Source organism: Elgaria multicarinata, chromosome 5 (genome assembly GCF_023053635.1).
Source record: "Elgaria multicarinata webbii isolate HBS135686 ecotype San Diego chromosome 5, rElgMul1.1.pri, whole genome shotgun sequence".
Taxonomy (NCBI): Eukaryota; Metazoa; Chordata; class Lepidosauria; order Squamata; family Anguidae; genus Elgaria; species Elgaria multicarinata.
Window position 1 is genome coordinate 95,786,269 of NC_086175.1, and position 18,135 is coordinate 95,804,403.

At 39.8% G+C, this 18,135-nt stretch overlaps 2 protein-coding genes across 2 annotated transcripts in view; both read left to right on the forward strand.

Annotated features, from left to right (window-relative positions):
- The first annotated feature begins 777 nt into the window (after positions 1-777).
- SH2D1B (SH2 domain containing 1B) lies at positions 778-7,014 on the forward strand. The gene is made up of 4 exons (XM_063127624.1): positions 778-920; positions 3,067-3,130; positions 3,586-3,760; positions 6,974-7,014. Exons 1-4 carry the CDS (start codon positions 787-789, stop codon positions 7,012-7,014), a joined length of 414 nt encoding a protein of 137 aa, XP_062983694.1. The 5' UTR covers positions 778-786.
- Positions 7,015-17,143: 10,129 nt separating this feature from the next.
- The window catches only part of CIP2A (cellular inhibitor of PP2A), a 35,252-nt gene continuing 34,260 nt past the window's right edge, over positions 17,144-18,135 (forward strand). Inside the window, exon 1 of the mRNA XM_063126848.1 lies at positions 17,144-17,256. Coding sequence (XP_062982918.1) covers positions 17,155-17,256 — 102 coding nt within the window. The 5' untranslated portion in view covers positions 17,144-17,154. The remainder of the gene's footprint in view (positions 17,257-18,135) is intronic.

Below are 18,135 nucleotides of genomic sequence, written 5' to 3' on the forward strand. Positions count from 1 at the left end.
ATTATCCAGTTTAGACATGTAATACTATTCTTAAATCCAAGTTGAGTCATACACGTACTGGACAGTTTTAGAGGAGTCATTATTTTACCACAGGGGAACTGGAGCTGTCAGAATATTACTTGCCCTAGATCACTGAATGAAACTCCGGCTGAACAGAATTTTGATTTTTGTGCTTCAGTGCCTCAGAGGCAATCCATGTACAAAAGCCGTTTTCTGTTAGTGGGTCTCCTGGATTTGGAATATCACAAACTACAAGGTGCTGAAGGTCAGTTCCTCTTGTTTGGATCCAGTCCTGGATTAGACAGCTCATAAGAACAGAAGGAGAGCTGCACTGGATTGGCACAGCCTCTGATACCGAAGGTAGCATATAGCTATCATGACTAGTAGCCATCAATAATCTTATCCTCCACAAATTTCTCTAATCCACCTTTAAAGCCATCCAAGTAACTTAATTAGGTTAAGCGTCATTCCCCCACCTCTAAAAACTAAAAAAGAAAAAGCATCTAGCCAAAAAAAAAAAAAAAAAGAAAAAAGTTTTTTGTTTTAAGTGGTTAGGTGACGACTAATCCATTTCTCAATTTCCTGTGCTGCCTTCCTAGGTTTTGCATAGGGGAAAAAACAATCACACTGTGTAAAACTGACATAACCGTTGAAAAAAGCTGTGTTAATTTCAACATCCTTTGCTCAACAGTTCAGTTTCAATTCATTAGAGAACGGATCAACTTGAAACTTAAGAATTTTCACCTGAATCTTAACAATTAATCTGGAAACAATTTTTATAGGTAAATGGAAATGCAGTGTTTCCATGGAAATCTAACTAAAGAACACTGTGAAGAATTACTAAGCAAAAAAGGAAAAAATGGAAGTTTTTTAATACGAGAGAGCGAGAGCATACCAGGAGTTTTGTGCCTCTGTGTTTTGTAAGTATTTCTCTTTTTATGTAAACTGGTTATCTGTCAGGTTTTGCCAGCTGACCAAAGCGAAATTATGAGGACTGCCATAAATCCCTTGCCGATAAATCAGGTAATAAACCCATCAAGGCCAGGGATGGAGGGAGATAAGGCTGTATGCATGGCTTGGAAGTTTACCAGTTCCACAAAAGTAAATTCACTGAGGCAGAGAAGAGTCCTTTTCCAATTCAGGGTCCCAAAATCTAAGGAATACAAGGTGTAAAGGTAAGGACAAGGCTCAGGGTCAAGGATTGGGCTGCGGAGCTCTGGCACAGAGATAACGTTGTACCTTCTGCAATTGTTCTGTAAATTCTGGCTGCTTTTAAGTTCAGAGTCCTGGAGCAGCTGCTGGTAATTAGTCCCGTCTTCTGGAAGCCTTTCTGTCTTAAACGAACCAGCACTCGCCTTCATTGCTCTTTTCCATGAAGGCCGTAGCTAGACCTAAGGTTTATCCCAGGATTGTCCTGGGGTCAAACCTGTTCATCTAAGTGCCACACAGGGCATCCAGTGCTCAGGCAGGGACAAACTCGGGATGATCCTGGGATAAACCTTAGGTCTAGCTACGGCCGAAGTCTCCTTCACTCTGCTGGGGTCAGCAGAACTTGGTCCTCTGAAACCAACAAAGGGGCTGCAGCAGGGCATTGATCACTATCAGGCAGTGAGGACTCTGGAGTTGTTTCAGTGCTAGTCCCCTCACCCAGATCTGCAAACTGCCATTCCTCTTCATCTTCAGAAGAATCAGAGGGAGGCATGTCGTGATCTTGCTTCTCTCTTTTGGAAAGAATAGCTCCAATCCAGAGAAACATAGTTGTGTCTCAGCTAAAGATGTCTTAACATAAGCCAATATTGATATGAATTGCAAGTAAGTATGACTAGCTTTCTAATCTTTTTAATGTTTGGGATTTTAAGGAAGGCATGGAAAAAAATGGAGGGGAGAATTGAAAAAGTTATTCTAGGCATGTATATATAGTCTCAGGTGTGAATGTGTCTGCATAAAACTGATTCTGCTTTTATTAGATACATTTTGAGTCTTGCCCAGACCAAAAGGTTACATAAATATTACATATATAAATATATAGTACTATATATGTGATATTAGTACATTTTTAATAGGAATATATTAAAAATTGTGCAACTTACAGAAGCTAGATCTCCAAGCATTGGTAAATCAATAACCTCCATACTGATTCATAGTCAATGGAAGTTAAACCCTCTGTACGCAAAAAGTTTGATGAAAATCTTCATGTTCTTCAGTTGGGTTACTGCTGGATTCATACTTCACCCGTATGATAGCACACCAATCTCCACCAGTTGTTCTCCAATTATGTGAGGCATCAGAGGAGCACCCTTTTAGATATGCCAAACTACATCCAGAAGGGTGAGCACACATTTAAGCCAGTTCCTATGTATGGATTTATATTGTAGCCAATATGGATCTCAGAGGAACATTAATCTCGATCAGCTTAAAGGAGTTTATATCTGTAAATACTAGTGGAAATTTATTTCTGCAGTACTGAATTATGTTTTTCTCAAAAGTGGCTGTTCTAATTTGTCAATTTAATTTTTTTTAAGTTGTTTGTCTGTCAGTAAAGATGTATCCAAATGGATGGAAGGACACAACTAGGCAAAGATAGTACTGTCTTGCATTAGAGATTTGTCTTCACATATCTGTTCAGAACTCCTTATCTGATTCATCACTTGGCAATAATATTGCTAACAATCCCAGCTACCAACAAAAGAGAGTTCATGTGCACTTTTCTAGCAAACTACAAACCTATATATAGTAGTGGTTAAAAACACTGATGGTGCTATATAAATTAATAATAATAATAATAATAATAATAATAATAATAATAATAATAATAATAGTTGCTTACTAAAGGTGATGGGGAATTTACCAGTAGCAATTACAGAACATCTCTAACAAACTCTGACAACCACTTACCTGGTAGCCTACACAGCCATTTCTTGCTGTATGAAGTGGCTGAGTTTTCATGTCCTATCCCACAGACCTAAATCTGTACAATTCTTCAATCTATATGAATATCCCAGCAATCACAAAAATAATAAACATACCATTTATTAATACGGTTCCCATTCTTTAAAAAAACAACAGCTATGAACAGCGAATCTACACCTACCGAATCTTCAGGAAACATAATGGACATTTTATGATCCAGGTAAGAAAATGTCTGAACCTGTAAAGTAAAGTAATTTAATAAGTATGCTCCTACTTATTTATTCCTTATGCTATCACCTAAAATGCACAGAAAAATATATTGAATCCAAAAATCTGTGACCTGCGTTGCATAAGCCTTTTTGTTTATTTAACTATTTTAAAAACTAAAATGACTTTGGATTACTTTATTTCTGGGTATCTATTTATTCTAAAGTTTGGTGGCACCCCACTCCTAATAAGCCTGGATTCTGACTAGGCTGGAACACAGCAAAGGGTCACAGTTTTTAGGTTTATTTTTTTTAAAAAAATGCTATTATGTGACAGCTGCATTTTCACAGTGCTATGCTAGTTGTATCTGTTATCTTGAGTAAGTACTCTTATTTTGGGGGTGGGAAAGAATTATTTATACATTTTATAATTTAATGTCAATTTAGCAGCAATCTACTTATTTTGCAGACTTCTGAAGGCACTCCAAAACAGGACTTCAAAACTTTAAAGGATATAATTACAACCTATGAAAAACCAAATCAAGGGCTAGTAATCAACCTGCGTTATCCTGTAAATATATCTACATATCATGAAGGTTTTCAGAATGTCTATGCATCTAAAGATGAAACATATCTAATTCCTGGTAAGCAGTTTACACACAATACACATGACATATAATGAATACTACAAAATGATTCTTTCATACAGGAAAGATCATAGGGATTTGGGGTTTTTTTTCTAAACCAGTAAAAACAATAACATAATCAATTATATGGGAGATGTCTAGAATTTTCAGTAGAGTCTTGCTTGTAAATAAAATTGCCTTTCTTAAAAGAAAATGCTGAAGTAAGACTAGCATAATGTAGTAGTGAAGAAGAGTACTTGATTAGCATTAGGGAAACCTGGATTCAAATCCCACACAATCATGATTTTCACATCACATGGGCCAGTAATTATCTTTTAGCCTAACTTACCTCAGAGGTCTGTTGCAAAGATAAAATCAGGGTGGTGGGGGTGGAGATGCCATAGCATTTGTCAGAGGAAGAGTGGAATTAAAATGTAATAAATACATTTTAAAATCATACAAAAGATTAAACTTTAGAAAATACACTGGAATTTCCAGAGAGTTTGAAGATACTTTAAACAACGTAATGTCTAATATAGAAAAGTCATAGAAATATTTACGAGCTTCAACTATTACACAATTAAAAACTTTTCGGGCAATTAAGGATACTGTGGTTTTTATGTTTTTAAACGTTGTATATTTGTTTTTAATGTTTACTGTTTTTAACTTTTGTAAACCATCCAGAAAGCTTCGGCTATGGGGCAGTATATAAATGCAAATAATAATAATAATAATAATAATAATAATAATAATAATAATAATAATAATAAATACTTTAATCAAGCAGCAGATTGATTTTATTGTTATTTTTGATACAAATACATACAAAAACCAGGTGTGTCACACTCCATCTTAGGGCATGTCTGCTATGAAATGTATGTGAATAATCTACAAACAAGAACTATGTTTTTCTTCAAAGTTCATATGCATATTTATGCAGATTTGATCAATAAATTAATTGATCAAAACTTATCCAATTAATCAGCTTTAATAGGGTCACAGCACTATGGTGCAATCCTATGCATGTTGAGCCAGAAGAAAAGTCATATAATTCCCAGCTTGCTGGCTGGGAATGTTGGGAGCTGTAGGGTATTTTTCTGTCTACATACATAGATAGAATTGTGCCCTAAAATAACTTTTTACAGTTAAAACTAAAGGTAGTGCAGGAGTCTCAACAAAAAGTTAAATAGGTTCTTTAAAGAAAATAATTTTACTTGAGTTGCATGGGATACTAGTACAGAAAACCCAAGAGGTCCGTTTGTTACTATAGCTTTATTCTATATTTAAATAGGGCTAGGACCTAGAACTCTGTCTAAAAAAATAGGTAACAAATTAATGGTATGTTAAAATAGCTTGACCATATGAAATGGAGGACAGGGCTCCTGTATCTTAACAGTTGAATTGAAAAGGGAATTTCAGCATGTGTAATTTGTATATATAGAGAACCTGGTGAAATTTCCTCTTCATCACAACATTAAAGCTGCAGGTGCCCTGCCCTCTTTTAAATCTGGTCACTCTAGTATAGCTCCTGCAGCTTTAACTTTTGTGATGAAGAGGAGATTTCCCCAGGTTCTCCATATATACAAATGACACCTGCTGAAATTCCCTTTTCTATGCAACTGTTAAAGATACAGGGGCCCTGTCTTCCTTTTCATATGGTCACCCTAGTTAAAATCAGCCTGATCTTTTAGATAATTTAAGACTTACAGGCAAATGAACTATACAAAACAGCAATACTTTGAAAAGAGTAATCATCTAGAAACATCTATGTAAAACATCTATCCCCAATCAATCTGAAATACAAATGTTTTTCTCTTCAATGAAAATTTCAAAAATGACTGCTTCAGAACATGAAGAATTAGATTAATTAGTGCAGAAGAAATAAAGGAAAGTTATAAGAACACTGAAGCAGCATAAAATGCCTGGACCCGGGATCTGACCCTAGCTATCGCAAAGCCTTTCAAGAAAGCTTAGCTAAGCCAGCAGCAGCAACTATAAATAAGTTGTTGTTGTTTTTTAAAAAAATACTCAATTCCCCAAGAAGGTAAGAATTTGTATCAACTTATAGAACAATATAGCTCTTAAATGAATAATTATAACATATTTACAGAAATATTGGCAAATTATCTGAATAATAATTCAGAACAATCAGGGTCATTTTTATGAACAGGAAGATCCATAATAAAAACGATACTTTTATAATACAATACTATGGCTGAGTTCGGACGACACGTTAATCAGTGGGGTGGGTGTGGGTAATAGGAACAGAATGGGAAACAACTGTCGATTAGTGTGTTGTCCGAACTCAACCTATGAATGTCCACTCTGAATTACACCCCATTAAGATCAATAGGACTTACTCTCCGGTAAGTACGTATAGGATTGTAGTCCTTCCTCTGAAGGAGTTTTACCTCTGACAGACGTACAATAAATGTGTGTATTATAAAAACATAACTTGAGGAGCAGCTCTAATATGTAGGAGTGAAAAGATAGTTCAGGACATAAACCGATGCGTTGTGCCCTTGATGATAGTAAGCCTCTGAACTTGGAGGCTTATGATCATCCTATGCAGGGCAAGAGGAGCGGCGGAGGCCATCTTTGCCTCCCTGTCCTGCTGCACTTCATTTTTTGCTAGATGGACGATGAACTTTTCATCCCATTTAGCAACAGCACTTTGGAGGGGGATGGAAAGAGGCTGGAGAGTCTTCAGGATAGCTCATAGCCTGGCCTCTCCAGTCTCCTCCCCTCTCCACCCACCAAAACACCTTTTCCCCTGATTCGAGGTCAGCTTCCTGACCTTGGAGAGGTGGCTGGCACAGTTCTTTCCATGCTGGCTGTGAGGGGGATGGGGGACAGATCTCTGAGTCGGAGCACAGTTTCTGGCCTTGGAGCTGGGAATCCAAAGTATCCTGTGGCCTCTCAGACAGTGCCTAGGGGTTAAGTGATGGTGCAATAAAGCTTCATAAGAAGAGCCGTGCTGGATCAAACCAAGGGTCCATCTAGTCCAGCATTATGTTCACATAATGGCCAACCAGTGTTGACTGGGTACCCACAAGCAGATCACAAGTGCAATAGCACCCTTCTGCCCAGGTTCCCCAGAAACTGGTGTACATAAGCATACTGCCTTTGATACTGGAGGTAGCACATAGCCCCCTAGGACTAGTAGTCTGGAAGCGCCCTTGCTCCACTCAAGAACAAGAAAAATAATCAGATTTATCTTTTCTCCCACAGAAACTGAAGACACTGATTATGTTGACGTCTTGCCTGAGTGATCTGGCTCAGAGACCGTTTCTCATGACTTTCTTTGTCTCATTTTGCTCCATTTTAATATGGGTACTAGTATTTTCAGAGGGTTACACACACGCTGATTGGATTTTCTATTCATTTGATTGGATTCTTTATTAATTTGTGCTCTGGATAGTACTGTGACACACTTAATGCTACCTCTGGCTTCCTTGATTCTTTTGCCTTACTTTGTAAAAACAACACAAAAAATCTTATTTTTGTACTCAGGGTGTATATATTTATATCTATATCTGTCTAATGAGCTCTGTTGTAGAAAAGCTTATGCCACAAAAATGTGTTAGTTTTTAAGATACCAAAATAACGTTATATTACTATTTTAACAGAATTAATTTATTAGCATTTGTTACATGAACATGCTTCATCAATAGTGACACATTTTTAGCCATTTCAGTTTTGCAACTGAGTAAATGTCTTCTGGATTTTAAAAATATACTGACTTGTTTATTTAGGCAACTTTTGCACAACTACTATTGGAACCCATAAGGTAAACACAGTAAAGCTGAAATGTTAAACATACTTAAGTCCCATTGAAATAATTTGGGTTTGGTGTTAACATAACCAAGAATGCAGACTAAAGTTCCACAAGTTACAAGCTGACACTATGTTGTAGAATATGTAAACGTTACTTCGTAAAGCTTTGCATAAACAATCCACTTGGATAGCAGCTTAATACCTGCCAGGACTGAATGCTTTATATGTACTATTAAATTATAACATTGTCTAAATAATATCATTTGATCCCGATAAAATGAGAAAAATTGTGCAAGATTTCATTTTCACAAAGTAGACAGTACTTTAAAGTTGACATTGTACTTGGTTCATACATCTTTATGGGAAGTTAGAGGTTTTTCTGATTTCCACAGGACTTCAAGCTGTACTCTAGAAATCCCCAAACTAATGCCAAAGAACACAATCAGCGCCACGCATTTTAGTGTGATTGTTGCAAGTGGCTGTTTTATAATATGCTTTCCTGCCCTAAATTAATGATGCATGCTAGGAACTGTTTTCAAAGTTTTGTTTTTTCATTCCTTGCCCTCCAACTTTACTATGGAGGGGGGCGGGGGGGGGGGAAGGTGCATTAAGACCAACTGTTGAGGACAAAGTTTCCTTTGAGAGCAAACATAACTAGACAAGGACCAGCTTGCAATCTAAGCTAGTCAGTTTCACTAGCTCATTGACTTGACTGGACATAAGGAAAGACCAAGGGAACCTAAAAATTCTGCCTCTCCTTCCTTAGAATAGTTATCATGCTACCAATACTAAATCAGTAGTGACACTGTAATGATAAAAGGGGAAGTTGTTCCAGAAAAATAACAAAATAATAATTTTATACACAGACTAAGTTGTAAATATTGTACAAATTATTCTGATTTGGGGTCTGTGGAAATGTTAGATGCAGTTTTTCAAGACTTTTAAAACTCAGAACAGAAATAAACCGCTAGGTGCATGCTTACATACATGACGGAACTACAGTAAAAAAACACCTCACTATCTGAGCCTCACAGATAACCAAATCCATCATCTGCTCCTACACAATATTGTGCACTGTGATCCACTTGTACTGCATGACTTACCCCCAATTTAACAAGAAGCTTGTGATGTGACACAGTATAGTTGTGGGTCAGGAAGAAAGTTCTGTTGTGCAAGTGCATGGACCCACATAACCCAGGCTGGTTCGTCTGGCACCTACTTTGATGTCTCATCAATACCAAGCAAATACTTTTATTTTTCAATGCTTTTTAATCTGATGTGCTTTGACTCTGATTATTTTTTATGCTGCTTTGTGTTTTATGTTTGCTGACTGCTTTTAGGTGCTCTGTTTCTGATTTTTTTTTTAATTGTAATTTTAAAATTTGTTGTAAACCACCCTGAATATCTGGGTGGCTTGTTACAAGGTGGAATATAAATCTCTAAAATAAATAAAATAAATACAACTGGATTTATCCATTCAAAATTCCTGCTTATGCTGATTTTCATCTATTTGAGTTTCTTGGTCTCATTTTTAATTTAGAAAAATAACACTAGACTGCACTCGCAGCAAAATACTAGTAGAAAAGGAACTGGGGTGGCAACGTTTGCAAATAATTTTATGCAGCAAAGCTATACTATTTTAAAATCCTAAGGATCAAGTTCTTCCAGTTTCTAAAATGAAACTTCATAAAGACTAACATGTGGTTGGATTGTATCCCAAGAAAACCAGATGCCAGGCTGTGTGGTTTTGTGGTGGAACTATACATAGAATCATAGAACTGTAAAGTACATCAATGGTCATCTAGTTCAACACCATGATAATGCATGAAAACTGCTATTAAACATTCCTGATAGGCAGACATCCAGCTTCTGTTTAAAAACCTCTAATGAAGGGAAGTCCAAAACCTTTTGAGGCAGTCTCTTTACTGTTGAACATATTGTACCACTAGGAAGTTCTTCCTAATGGATCTGTTCACACATAACAGGTGCGCCCACCTCTTCTGCTTAAGTTCAAAACCCACAATTGCCTCCTTCAGACTTTGTACAGTGTGACATGCAAACCTGGGCTGCTGGATTGTTTAGGGGCAAAACAACGCAGTGTTTAACCCAACAACAAATCATGTGTTAATCACTGGGTTTGGCCCCTAAAAACCAAATTCACACATCATACTGCACAACCTATGAAGGAGCTAATTGTGGGTTATGCTGTAAAGTGGAAGATGGGCATACTGCTGTCAGCACATCCCTATCATTTTTTAAATCAATGGTCTGTTGTTATGTGCAAACAAGGCCAATGTATAGTCCAAATAATTTTCTTTTAACTAGAATACATCGAGTCTAACCTCTAGAGCAACAAACAAATTTGTCCCATTGACTATATGACATTCTTTCAAATATCTGAAGATGGCAATCATATCAGCTCTTAACTATCTCTTCTCCAGGCCAAGCATACTAAATACCTTCAACTTTTCCTCACAGGACTTAGGTTCTGGACTCCTCGCCATTTTTGTTGCTTTCCTTTGCTGCCCCAAATTCAGTCTCAAGTCAAGTTCTCTGCTTTTCCCTCTGTAATACATAGTAAAACTTATCCTGTTTTGTGATATCATAATGCTCTTATGATTACCTCCATGTCACATAACTGGTCACCAGTGATGGGCAAACATACACTGTGATATCAGGAATGTTCTACTATAGGAGCTTTGTTTTCAACTTACCCAAACTTTATATATACTACAGCATGTTAGAAGCTGATGGAAAATATGTTAGCAAGTAGTTTACACAGGATTTAACACTTTCATGTTGGTTGATTATATTAGCAAGATTACATCCCTTTAATAAGACATCTGTAGTACACAGGAAATAGTAGCTGAAACCAATTCTGTCTGCCTCTACCGCTATCCTCCAGAATAGGTATAGTGAAAAATTCACCTATTTTACATTTTAATGTGAACTTATGAAATTTGCACCTCCTAAACCAGAAAACTGTTGTACTGCTGAATTTTATTATGTCATTTGCAAATAAAAAAATTCATATAATATGGAAAAGTGCACACAAAATTGTATGTTAGGAGAGAATGTACTCAAAAACACATATTAGAAGAAATCATTTGCAAAAAAATGTATACATTAGGAAAGGTGAGTACAAAAATGAATATATTAGGAGAAATGCACACATTACTTTTAGAATTTTTTTTTGCAAACTCATGCAGAAACAGGATAGAATAAACTTAATGTTGGAAAAATGGGAAACAGATTATTCCAGAGTAGGCTTATTATAGTCATATGACCTAAACTGATGGAAGAGATTTAAAGTCTATACTATACATACACCAAGTCACACGATCACTGTAACAGCGAGTAACAGATTCAGCTAGACAACTAGAGATGTAAAATTTCTGGAAATTTCAAACCTGTTTTTTCCCAAAGGGAAATGGAAAATTTGGGGGAAATTGAAAAAAAAAATGCAATATTAGCACTTTTTACAGATTGAAAGTCACTGTGTTACTTTAGGAGCATAAAATTTGTTTATTTACAAGTTGGTTTGGCATAAAATTATCACATTTGGTACATTATTCAAACAATTATTACAAATTGAATTTACTTTTTAAAATTGTTACTTTTTTTGGTAACGAATGAAGGTACAGGCTCCTGAACTGTAAGGAACACCTGAAACCTCTTTGGTTTTGCCAGTTTATGAGGAGCAGGCAAAAATCCATTTTAAAAAACAAACAGAAGAAACCATCAACATTAGTAACAAAGAAAATGATTTATATCTCTGCTAGTCCTCCAGTGTCAAGCAGACATAAAGCACTCATTCCCTTAAAAAGAACTGAGAAAAAGGGGGGGACCAAGATTCAATAAATATGCATGAAATTCAATCAGACTCATTTTCTGAGCTATAGCCATCACTATCAATTTCAGTCTCTGCTTCAATGGCAGTGCCTGATCTTGCATTTGAGAGTTGTAGTCTCAGTTTGCAATTTAGGACTTGTTTGTCATTGGTGCACAGAAATTTTAATAATCTGATACTGAACATAGTTTTTAGAAATCATTTGGTGAAGTAAATATATGAACACTTCGTCTTAAACATTTTATTCATCATGCTAAAACCAAATATTACATAATCCATTTTCTTTCTTTTTCAATTTTTCAGAAAAAAACAAAGAATGCTTTTGGGAAAAACCCCATTTCCCCCCTGAATTTTTCTGTGCCTTCTCATCTCTATAGACAACCAGAATATTTCTCAAATGAAAACAATAACAACAGGGATTGTAAGGGATGCTTTAGGGTGGATTCCTGCATTGAGCAGGGGGTTGGACTCGATGGTCTTGTAGGGCCCTTCCAACTCTGCTATTCTATGATTCTATGAATTACAAAAACAATAACAAAAACTCCCTGTAGTCATCAGGAGGTTACCCAACATCCACATGTCCAGAACACAGGAAGGTGTATCTAAGAATTACAACTGAAAATCTAGGGACGTGAATAACAAGAAGGCATTGAAAGTGTACTAACTGGGCAAGGAAGGGAAATGAGTTAGGAGCAGTCCATTTGTGACAATGAAAAGGACTAACATTTTTAAAGTCCTGAACGCAGGAAGCCAGACAGATGAAAGATGGAACAAGAGAGCACTCGGGGATGTCCTCTTTAAGGTTCTAAGGAGATGGCAAGCATCCAGAAGAGAACACAGAGAAGCAAGCCACTATGGAGCTACTTAAGTGGGTTTTAGCACTGCCAATTAACACAATAACATATGTAAAATTCTATGCTAATAGGAAAAAAGAAAAAAACCAAAACAAAGCTAGGTACAACATTTTCATGAATTCAACACATGAAAACTGATTGAAGGATACGATCAGTGGTAAAGATGAGCAGGAAGGGCTACAGAGTTACTAGCAAAATAGTTCATCCACATTCAACCAGAAGTGGAGTTGTGTTCTAACATTTCAAGAGTTCTAGGAAAAGACATAATCCACCTTCATTATTAGGGAAAATCAAGAAGTTGCACCTTCCATGGCGTCACTGCATAGCTCATTTATCATTTTCAGAGTGCAGCATTTTGTAGCTTGTTTCCCTATGTGCTTCTCACATTCAGTCCACTGGCTTTAGAACATGTGTTTTCATTGAAAACACAAGGCAGGAGCTGGAAGATTATCTTCAGGTAGTGGGAGATACCATTATAAATACACTGAAAATATATTCTACTTTCCATCATGCTGGAGTGTTCACCCTAGTGCTGTTTTGGCCCAATGCATGCGCTTGCTCTCTCCGCTGCAGATACTATTAGTCCCTCTAGAATCGCAGGGACTAAAATGGGAAATCACCTCATGAATGTATGGTGAGACATCTGGAGGGCACCAGGTTGGGAGTCTGTTTTATTGCATCAGTAGAACTTATTTATGATTAGGCATGCACACTATTGGTCTGTAAAATACATGAAACAATAAATATGCAAGTACATATCTATATCTGAGTTACAAGTTCTTAAGGATTCTAGCAGCCTAATGTTGGGGGAAGGGGGAAGCCTGTTGTTGATGCTACTCCTGTTAAACAATTGGAAATTAGAAACCTTTGCAGAATCTATTGTAAATCATTCAGAAATCTACCTGTAGATAGATCCCAATCTAATTCCTGCAGACCCCCATTCAGCCTATAAGATTTAGTATTATTATCCATTTCAGTCGGGTTTCAGGCCTGGTTTTGGCACGGAAACATCCTTGGTCGCCCTGTATGATGACCTATGTCGGGAGAAAGACAAGGGGAGTGTGACTCTGTTGATTCTCCTTGATCTCTCAACGGCTTTCGATACCATCGACCATGGTATTCTTCTGGAACGTCTGGCTGAGTTGGGAGTGGGAGGCACTGCATTGCAATGGTTCCGCTTCTACTTGGCGGGGCAGCTCCAGAAGGTGGTGCTTGGGGGGCATTGCTCGGCCCCATGGACTCTCTAGTATGCAGTTCCACAAGGGTCAATGTTGTCCCCCATACTGTTCAACATTTACATGAAACCCTTGGGTGCTGTCATCCAGATTTTTGGAGTGTGTTGTCATCAGTACACTGATGACACACAGCTCTACCTCTCCTTTTTATCTTCATCAGGTTAGGCTGTGGATGTGATGAACCAGTGCCTGGCTGCAACAATGGGTTGGATGAGGGCTAATAAACTGAAGCTCAATCCAGACAAGTCTGAGATGCCGCTGGTGGGTGGTTCTTCTGACCGGATGGGGGGTGTTCAACCGGTTCTGGATGGGGTTGCGCTCCCCCTGAAGGAGCAGATTCTTAGCTTGGGGGTTCTCCTAGAACCATCTCTGTCACTTGAGGCTCAGGTGGCCTCGGTGGCACTGAGTGCTTTCTACTAACTCCGGTTGATGGCCCAGCTACGCCCCTATCTGGACAGGGATAACCTAGCTTTAGTTGTCCATACTCTGGTAACCTCCAAATTAGATTACTGCAATGCCCTCTACGCGGGACAGCCTTTGAATATGGTTCGGAAGCTGCAGCTTGTGCAAAATGCAACAGACCGATTGATAACTGGAACAAGGAGGTTTGAACATATAACACCGATTCTGGCCTGCTTGCATTGGCTACCTATATGCTTCCGAGCCCAATTCAAGGTGCTGGTTTTAACCTATAAAGGCCTACACAGCTTGGGACCACAATACATGATGGTACGCCTCTCCTGACATGAACCTACCCGTACACTGCGCTCAACATCTAAGGTCCTCCTCCGAGTGCCTACTCCGAGGGAAGCTCAGAGGATGGCAACAAAGGAGAGGGCCTTTTCAGTGGTGCCCCTCCAATTATGGAATGATCTCCCCAATGAGGTTCGCCTGGCGCTAACATTGTTATCTTTTTCGCGCCAGGTCAAGACTTTTCTTTTCCCAGGCAATTAGCAACGCTAAGTTTGTTTGTCTTTTAACAGACCCCAGAACTGTTGTTTTTAAATGGATACCATTGTTTTTATACTGTTTATGTTTTTGATGGTTTTAAATTTTGTATACTATTTAATGTTCACTGTTTTTAACTTTTGTAAACCGCCCAGAGAGCTTCAGCTATGGGGCGGTATATAAATGTAATAAATCTATGGGCAATTCTGTCCTGTGTTTCCCTATGGGGAAGCGCTTTGCAATGGATCCCTATGGGCAAGTATGGTTTTGTTGCACAAAATGTGCCTGATTCAAGTGCACCAAAGTCCAATAATGAAACACTCAAAAAAGTTCTCCATCAAGGCATTGGGCTCCAAACGATTATTCTCGAGAATAGGTGACCTGGCGCTTACACTGCAAAGACAGGGTCACCCCATGCTACATTCAAATCACAGTATATAGTCCAGATGTTACACGTCATTTGCTCCCATCTAATTGGTCCACCTCATCTGTTACATCACTTGGGCATGCTCAGTTGCGCTCGAGCTGCAGCCACAGGATGGAACTACAAGGGGGAGATGGATTCTGATTCCCAGATGTGCTTTGCGTCGTCTGTAGCCCTTCTCCTATTGGTGATGTGGCTAGGGGGCAGTCCTACCGACTTGGCTGGGTTTGGTTGGTCAGTTTGAAACTGACCTATGGTGTTGTCCTAGTAGTTAAGCGATGTTTCCTGAAGTTAGGTGGTGCTGGAGCGGGGGGGGGGGGGGATCTGGCCCCCGCCATCAGTGTGAAATACCTGCTCTGATGTCCTTTGTCCTGCATAGCTGCACTTAACCTTTCCCCTACATGTGAGGTCTGGATTTGATGGGATTAACTCAATAGGTTTCTTTGGAGCTGACAAGGCTAGATCTGGCCACTCCCCCCTCCCTGCGTTGTGCGCCCCTTTACTTTTTCTAGGTGTGTGCGTGTCAAGGGGAAATGGACACTCTAGTTTTTACGTCAGTTTCTCTGAGGCCCTGCATTATTTTAATGGGAGTGACATCTTCTAACACATAACTGTGGGAATTTTAAAGTCAGCCCAATTAAGTCTCCAGGGAGCATACAGCAGCCTGCATTGGCCACTGATGAAGACTTTGTGTTGAAACGCATTTGGCCTTTTTACTTCATGTTGTTCCTGTTAGATATTTGTTCTTGTGCAATATGAGGTTGCACTTTAAATGCAATACTATTGTTAAAATGTGTTAACACAACAGGCTCTTTATGGTAGCACATCTTTGACATCATAGCTTTTTAATAGTCTTCACTCCCTAACGAGCATCACAATCAATGGGCCCACATACTCTAACAGCACAAACCTACACGTCAACTCAGAAGCAGAGCCAGCAGGACGAGGCAACCACTTCGGGCAGCAGATCTGGAGTGTCATGAAAGAGCAACAAATTGCAAGCTATTTAATTTGATATTATTGTTGTGTTTGTTGTCAGTCTAAATTATCTCTAGGTAACCCTTATAATTCAGGGTCTCTGATTAAAAGAGATTGAGGATCCCCCCTCCAACACTGTAATTCCTAAATGGGCAACCTTTTTGTACTACAAGGCCTGAGGGGGCTGGAGAAAATGAATCTGACACAAAAGGAGAGTGGCTTTCTGAGAGGAAGCAGGGTCTGCTTGGAATTTGGTTCTTGTAGTCCTGAACAGTGTAAATAAACCTTCATAAAAGAAACACCATAAGTCTCCAGTCTCCTCCTAGGAAACTGAAGTCTGAGCAAGTGCTGAAGCCTTGCAAATCCGCCCTTCACAGGGCTGGGGTGCAGGAGCATAACATTATTATATATTTACTGGTGGGTACATGGAGAGGGGTGTTTGTAGGATTTTCTGCCTCATGTGACAAAATAACTTGTTCGGCTTTGGGTACTATGCACTGTGATTTGCACCCTGAATCGATCACACCTGGTGCAGCCAGACAACTTTTATTAACTCCGAACAAGTAGGCTGTTACCCAGCCTTACTCGGCGGTTTCACCAAAGGTAATATCCGCCTCAGGGGGAAAATAAAACTGCTCGGACGGGACGGGGAAAAGGTACTCTCACTCACCAAAAACCGAACTGGAGGCGTTTATACAGCAGTTTCTGAACCGCCTTCTGCCCCACCCCACCCCACCCCACCCCAAAATAACGGCGCAATCCTTTCCTCCCTCCCGGCATGCGCTGGGTAAACGGACGAGGTTTCTTTATTGCTCTCTATGATTTCACACTCAAGAGAGAAAAAAAGGATACGCTTCGTGCGAGCGGAGCAATTTTCACCACACAGCGACGGCTTTCACCACAGGAACTCTGAGTTCGGACGACACGCTAATCAACCGGGGATGGGGGGGGGGGGGGGGGGTAATAGGAACAGAATAGGAAACAACCGTTGATTTAGCGTGTCCTCCGAACTCAGCAGAAAACTAACTACAACTCCACAATGGACTATTTCCCCACGTACACCTCGCAAGAGTTCATTTAAGAACGAACCGTCTACCCTATGGGTTTCCACCTCACCATAGTCACTACTTCCCACAGAACAAGCGCGTTCGAACTTCTTCCTTGCTCGCTCCCAGCATGCACCGAGACCCGGTGGAGGAGAGGTGGCTTCCGGCTGGTGCCGGCGGCCCTTTCTCGGAGTGGGCAGCAGCATCAAAATGGCGTCCAGCGCGCCAAATACGAGTTTTTGAGAGGCGCAGGCGGGCGCCGTCGTCGTCATCGTCTGCGGGGCCGAGAGGCGCAGCGCCATGGACGCCTCGGCTTGTATGAAGTCGCTGCTCCTGGCGGCTTCGCAATACCGGGCTGCGCGCACCCAGCCAAACGCAGCGCTGTTGCAGCGGAGCCTGGAGGTGAGAGACGCCGGTGAGACGGGCACGGTGCCTTCTAGGTCTCCGATCCCTCCTATTGTAAGATCGAGGGGGGAGATTTTAAAGTTAGCACACGTGTAACTTTAAAATCCGATAAATAATTTAATGGGCCGCCCTTTTGTTGGACTTCAGCAGAGCTCTTTCGTGCTGTTGTCAATGTCACTTCCCTCTAGGATTAGCTCGTGTTTATCTCGCCCCTCCTCCTGCACGCTTTGTTTTGAACCGCGTTGAGAGTAGCGCGAACGTAAGAGTAGTATACAGTTGAAATGGGCGAGGTTGCTGTTCTGTTCACACGTATCTGGAAGTAAATCCCACTGAGTACAGTGAGATTTACTTCTGAGTAAGCATGGATAGGATTGCAACATAAATTGCTGCTCCTTCTCTAGCTGCTTGACAGGAGGAAATTCCATAGAGGTGTGGGGATGGAGGTAATGCTGCACCCCTTAAATCTCTACCGGTTCTATAGCTGATAGGCACACAATAAACCTGCCAACAAAAAGGGATTTAAAGCACTGTGTAAATGCACCTGAGTTATGGGACCTGCTCACTTGGGAGTCTCTTCTCATTTTCTGTTAATAGCCATGCATCAGGTTACAAGAATGTTATTTCAAAAGGTTTTCAGAATCATTTGAGTTATGAACTTATGTTTTGCTGCTGGTATTTAGATCCTGAGTGGGGGGGTTTTGGTGGTGGTGGTAGGCTGTTTTCACAGAATCATAGAATCATAGAATAGCAGAGTTGGAAGGGGCCTACAAGGCCATCTAGTCCAACCCCCTGCTCAAAGCAGGAATCCACCCTAAAGCATCCCTGACAGATGGTTGTCCAGCTGCCTCTTGAAGGCCTCTAGTGTGGGAGAGGCCA

Coding starts and splice junctions, on each gene's coding strand:
- SH2D1B (XM_063127624.1), top strand. CDS start 787: ATGGAAATGCAGTGTTTCCATGGAAATCTAACTAAAGAACACTGTGAA. Junction 921..3,066: donor GTTTTGTGCCTCTGTGTTTT/GTAAGTATTTCT, acceptor AAAAAACAACAG/CTATGAACAGCGAATCTACA. Junction 3,761..6,973: donor TGAAACATATCTAATTCCTG/GTAAGCAGTTTA, acceptor TTTCTCCCACAG/AAACTGAAGACACTGATTAT.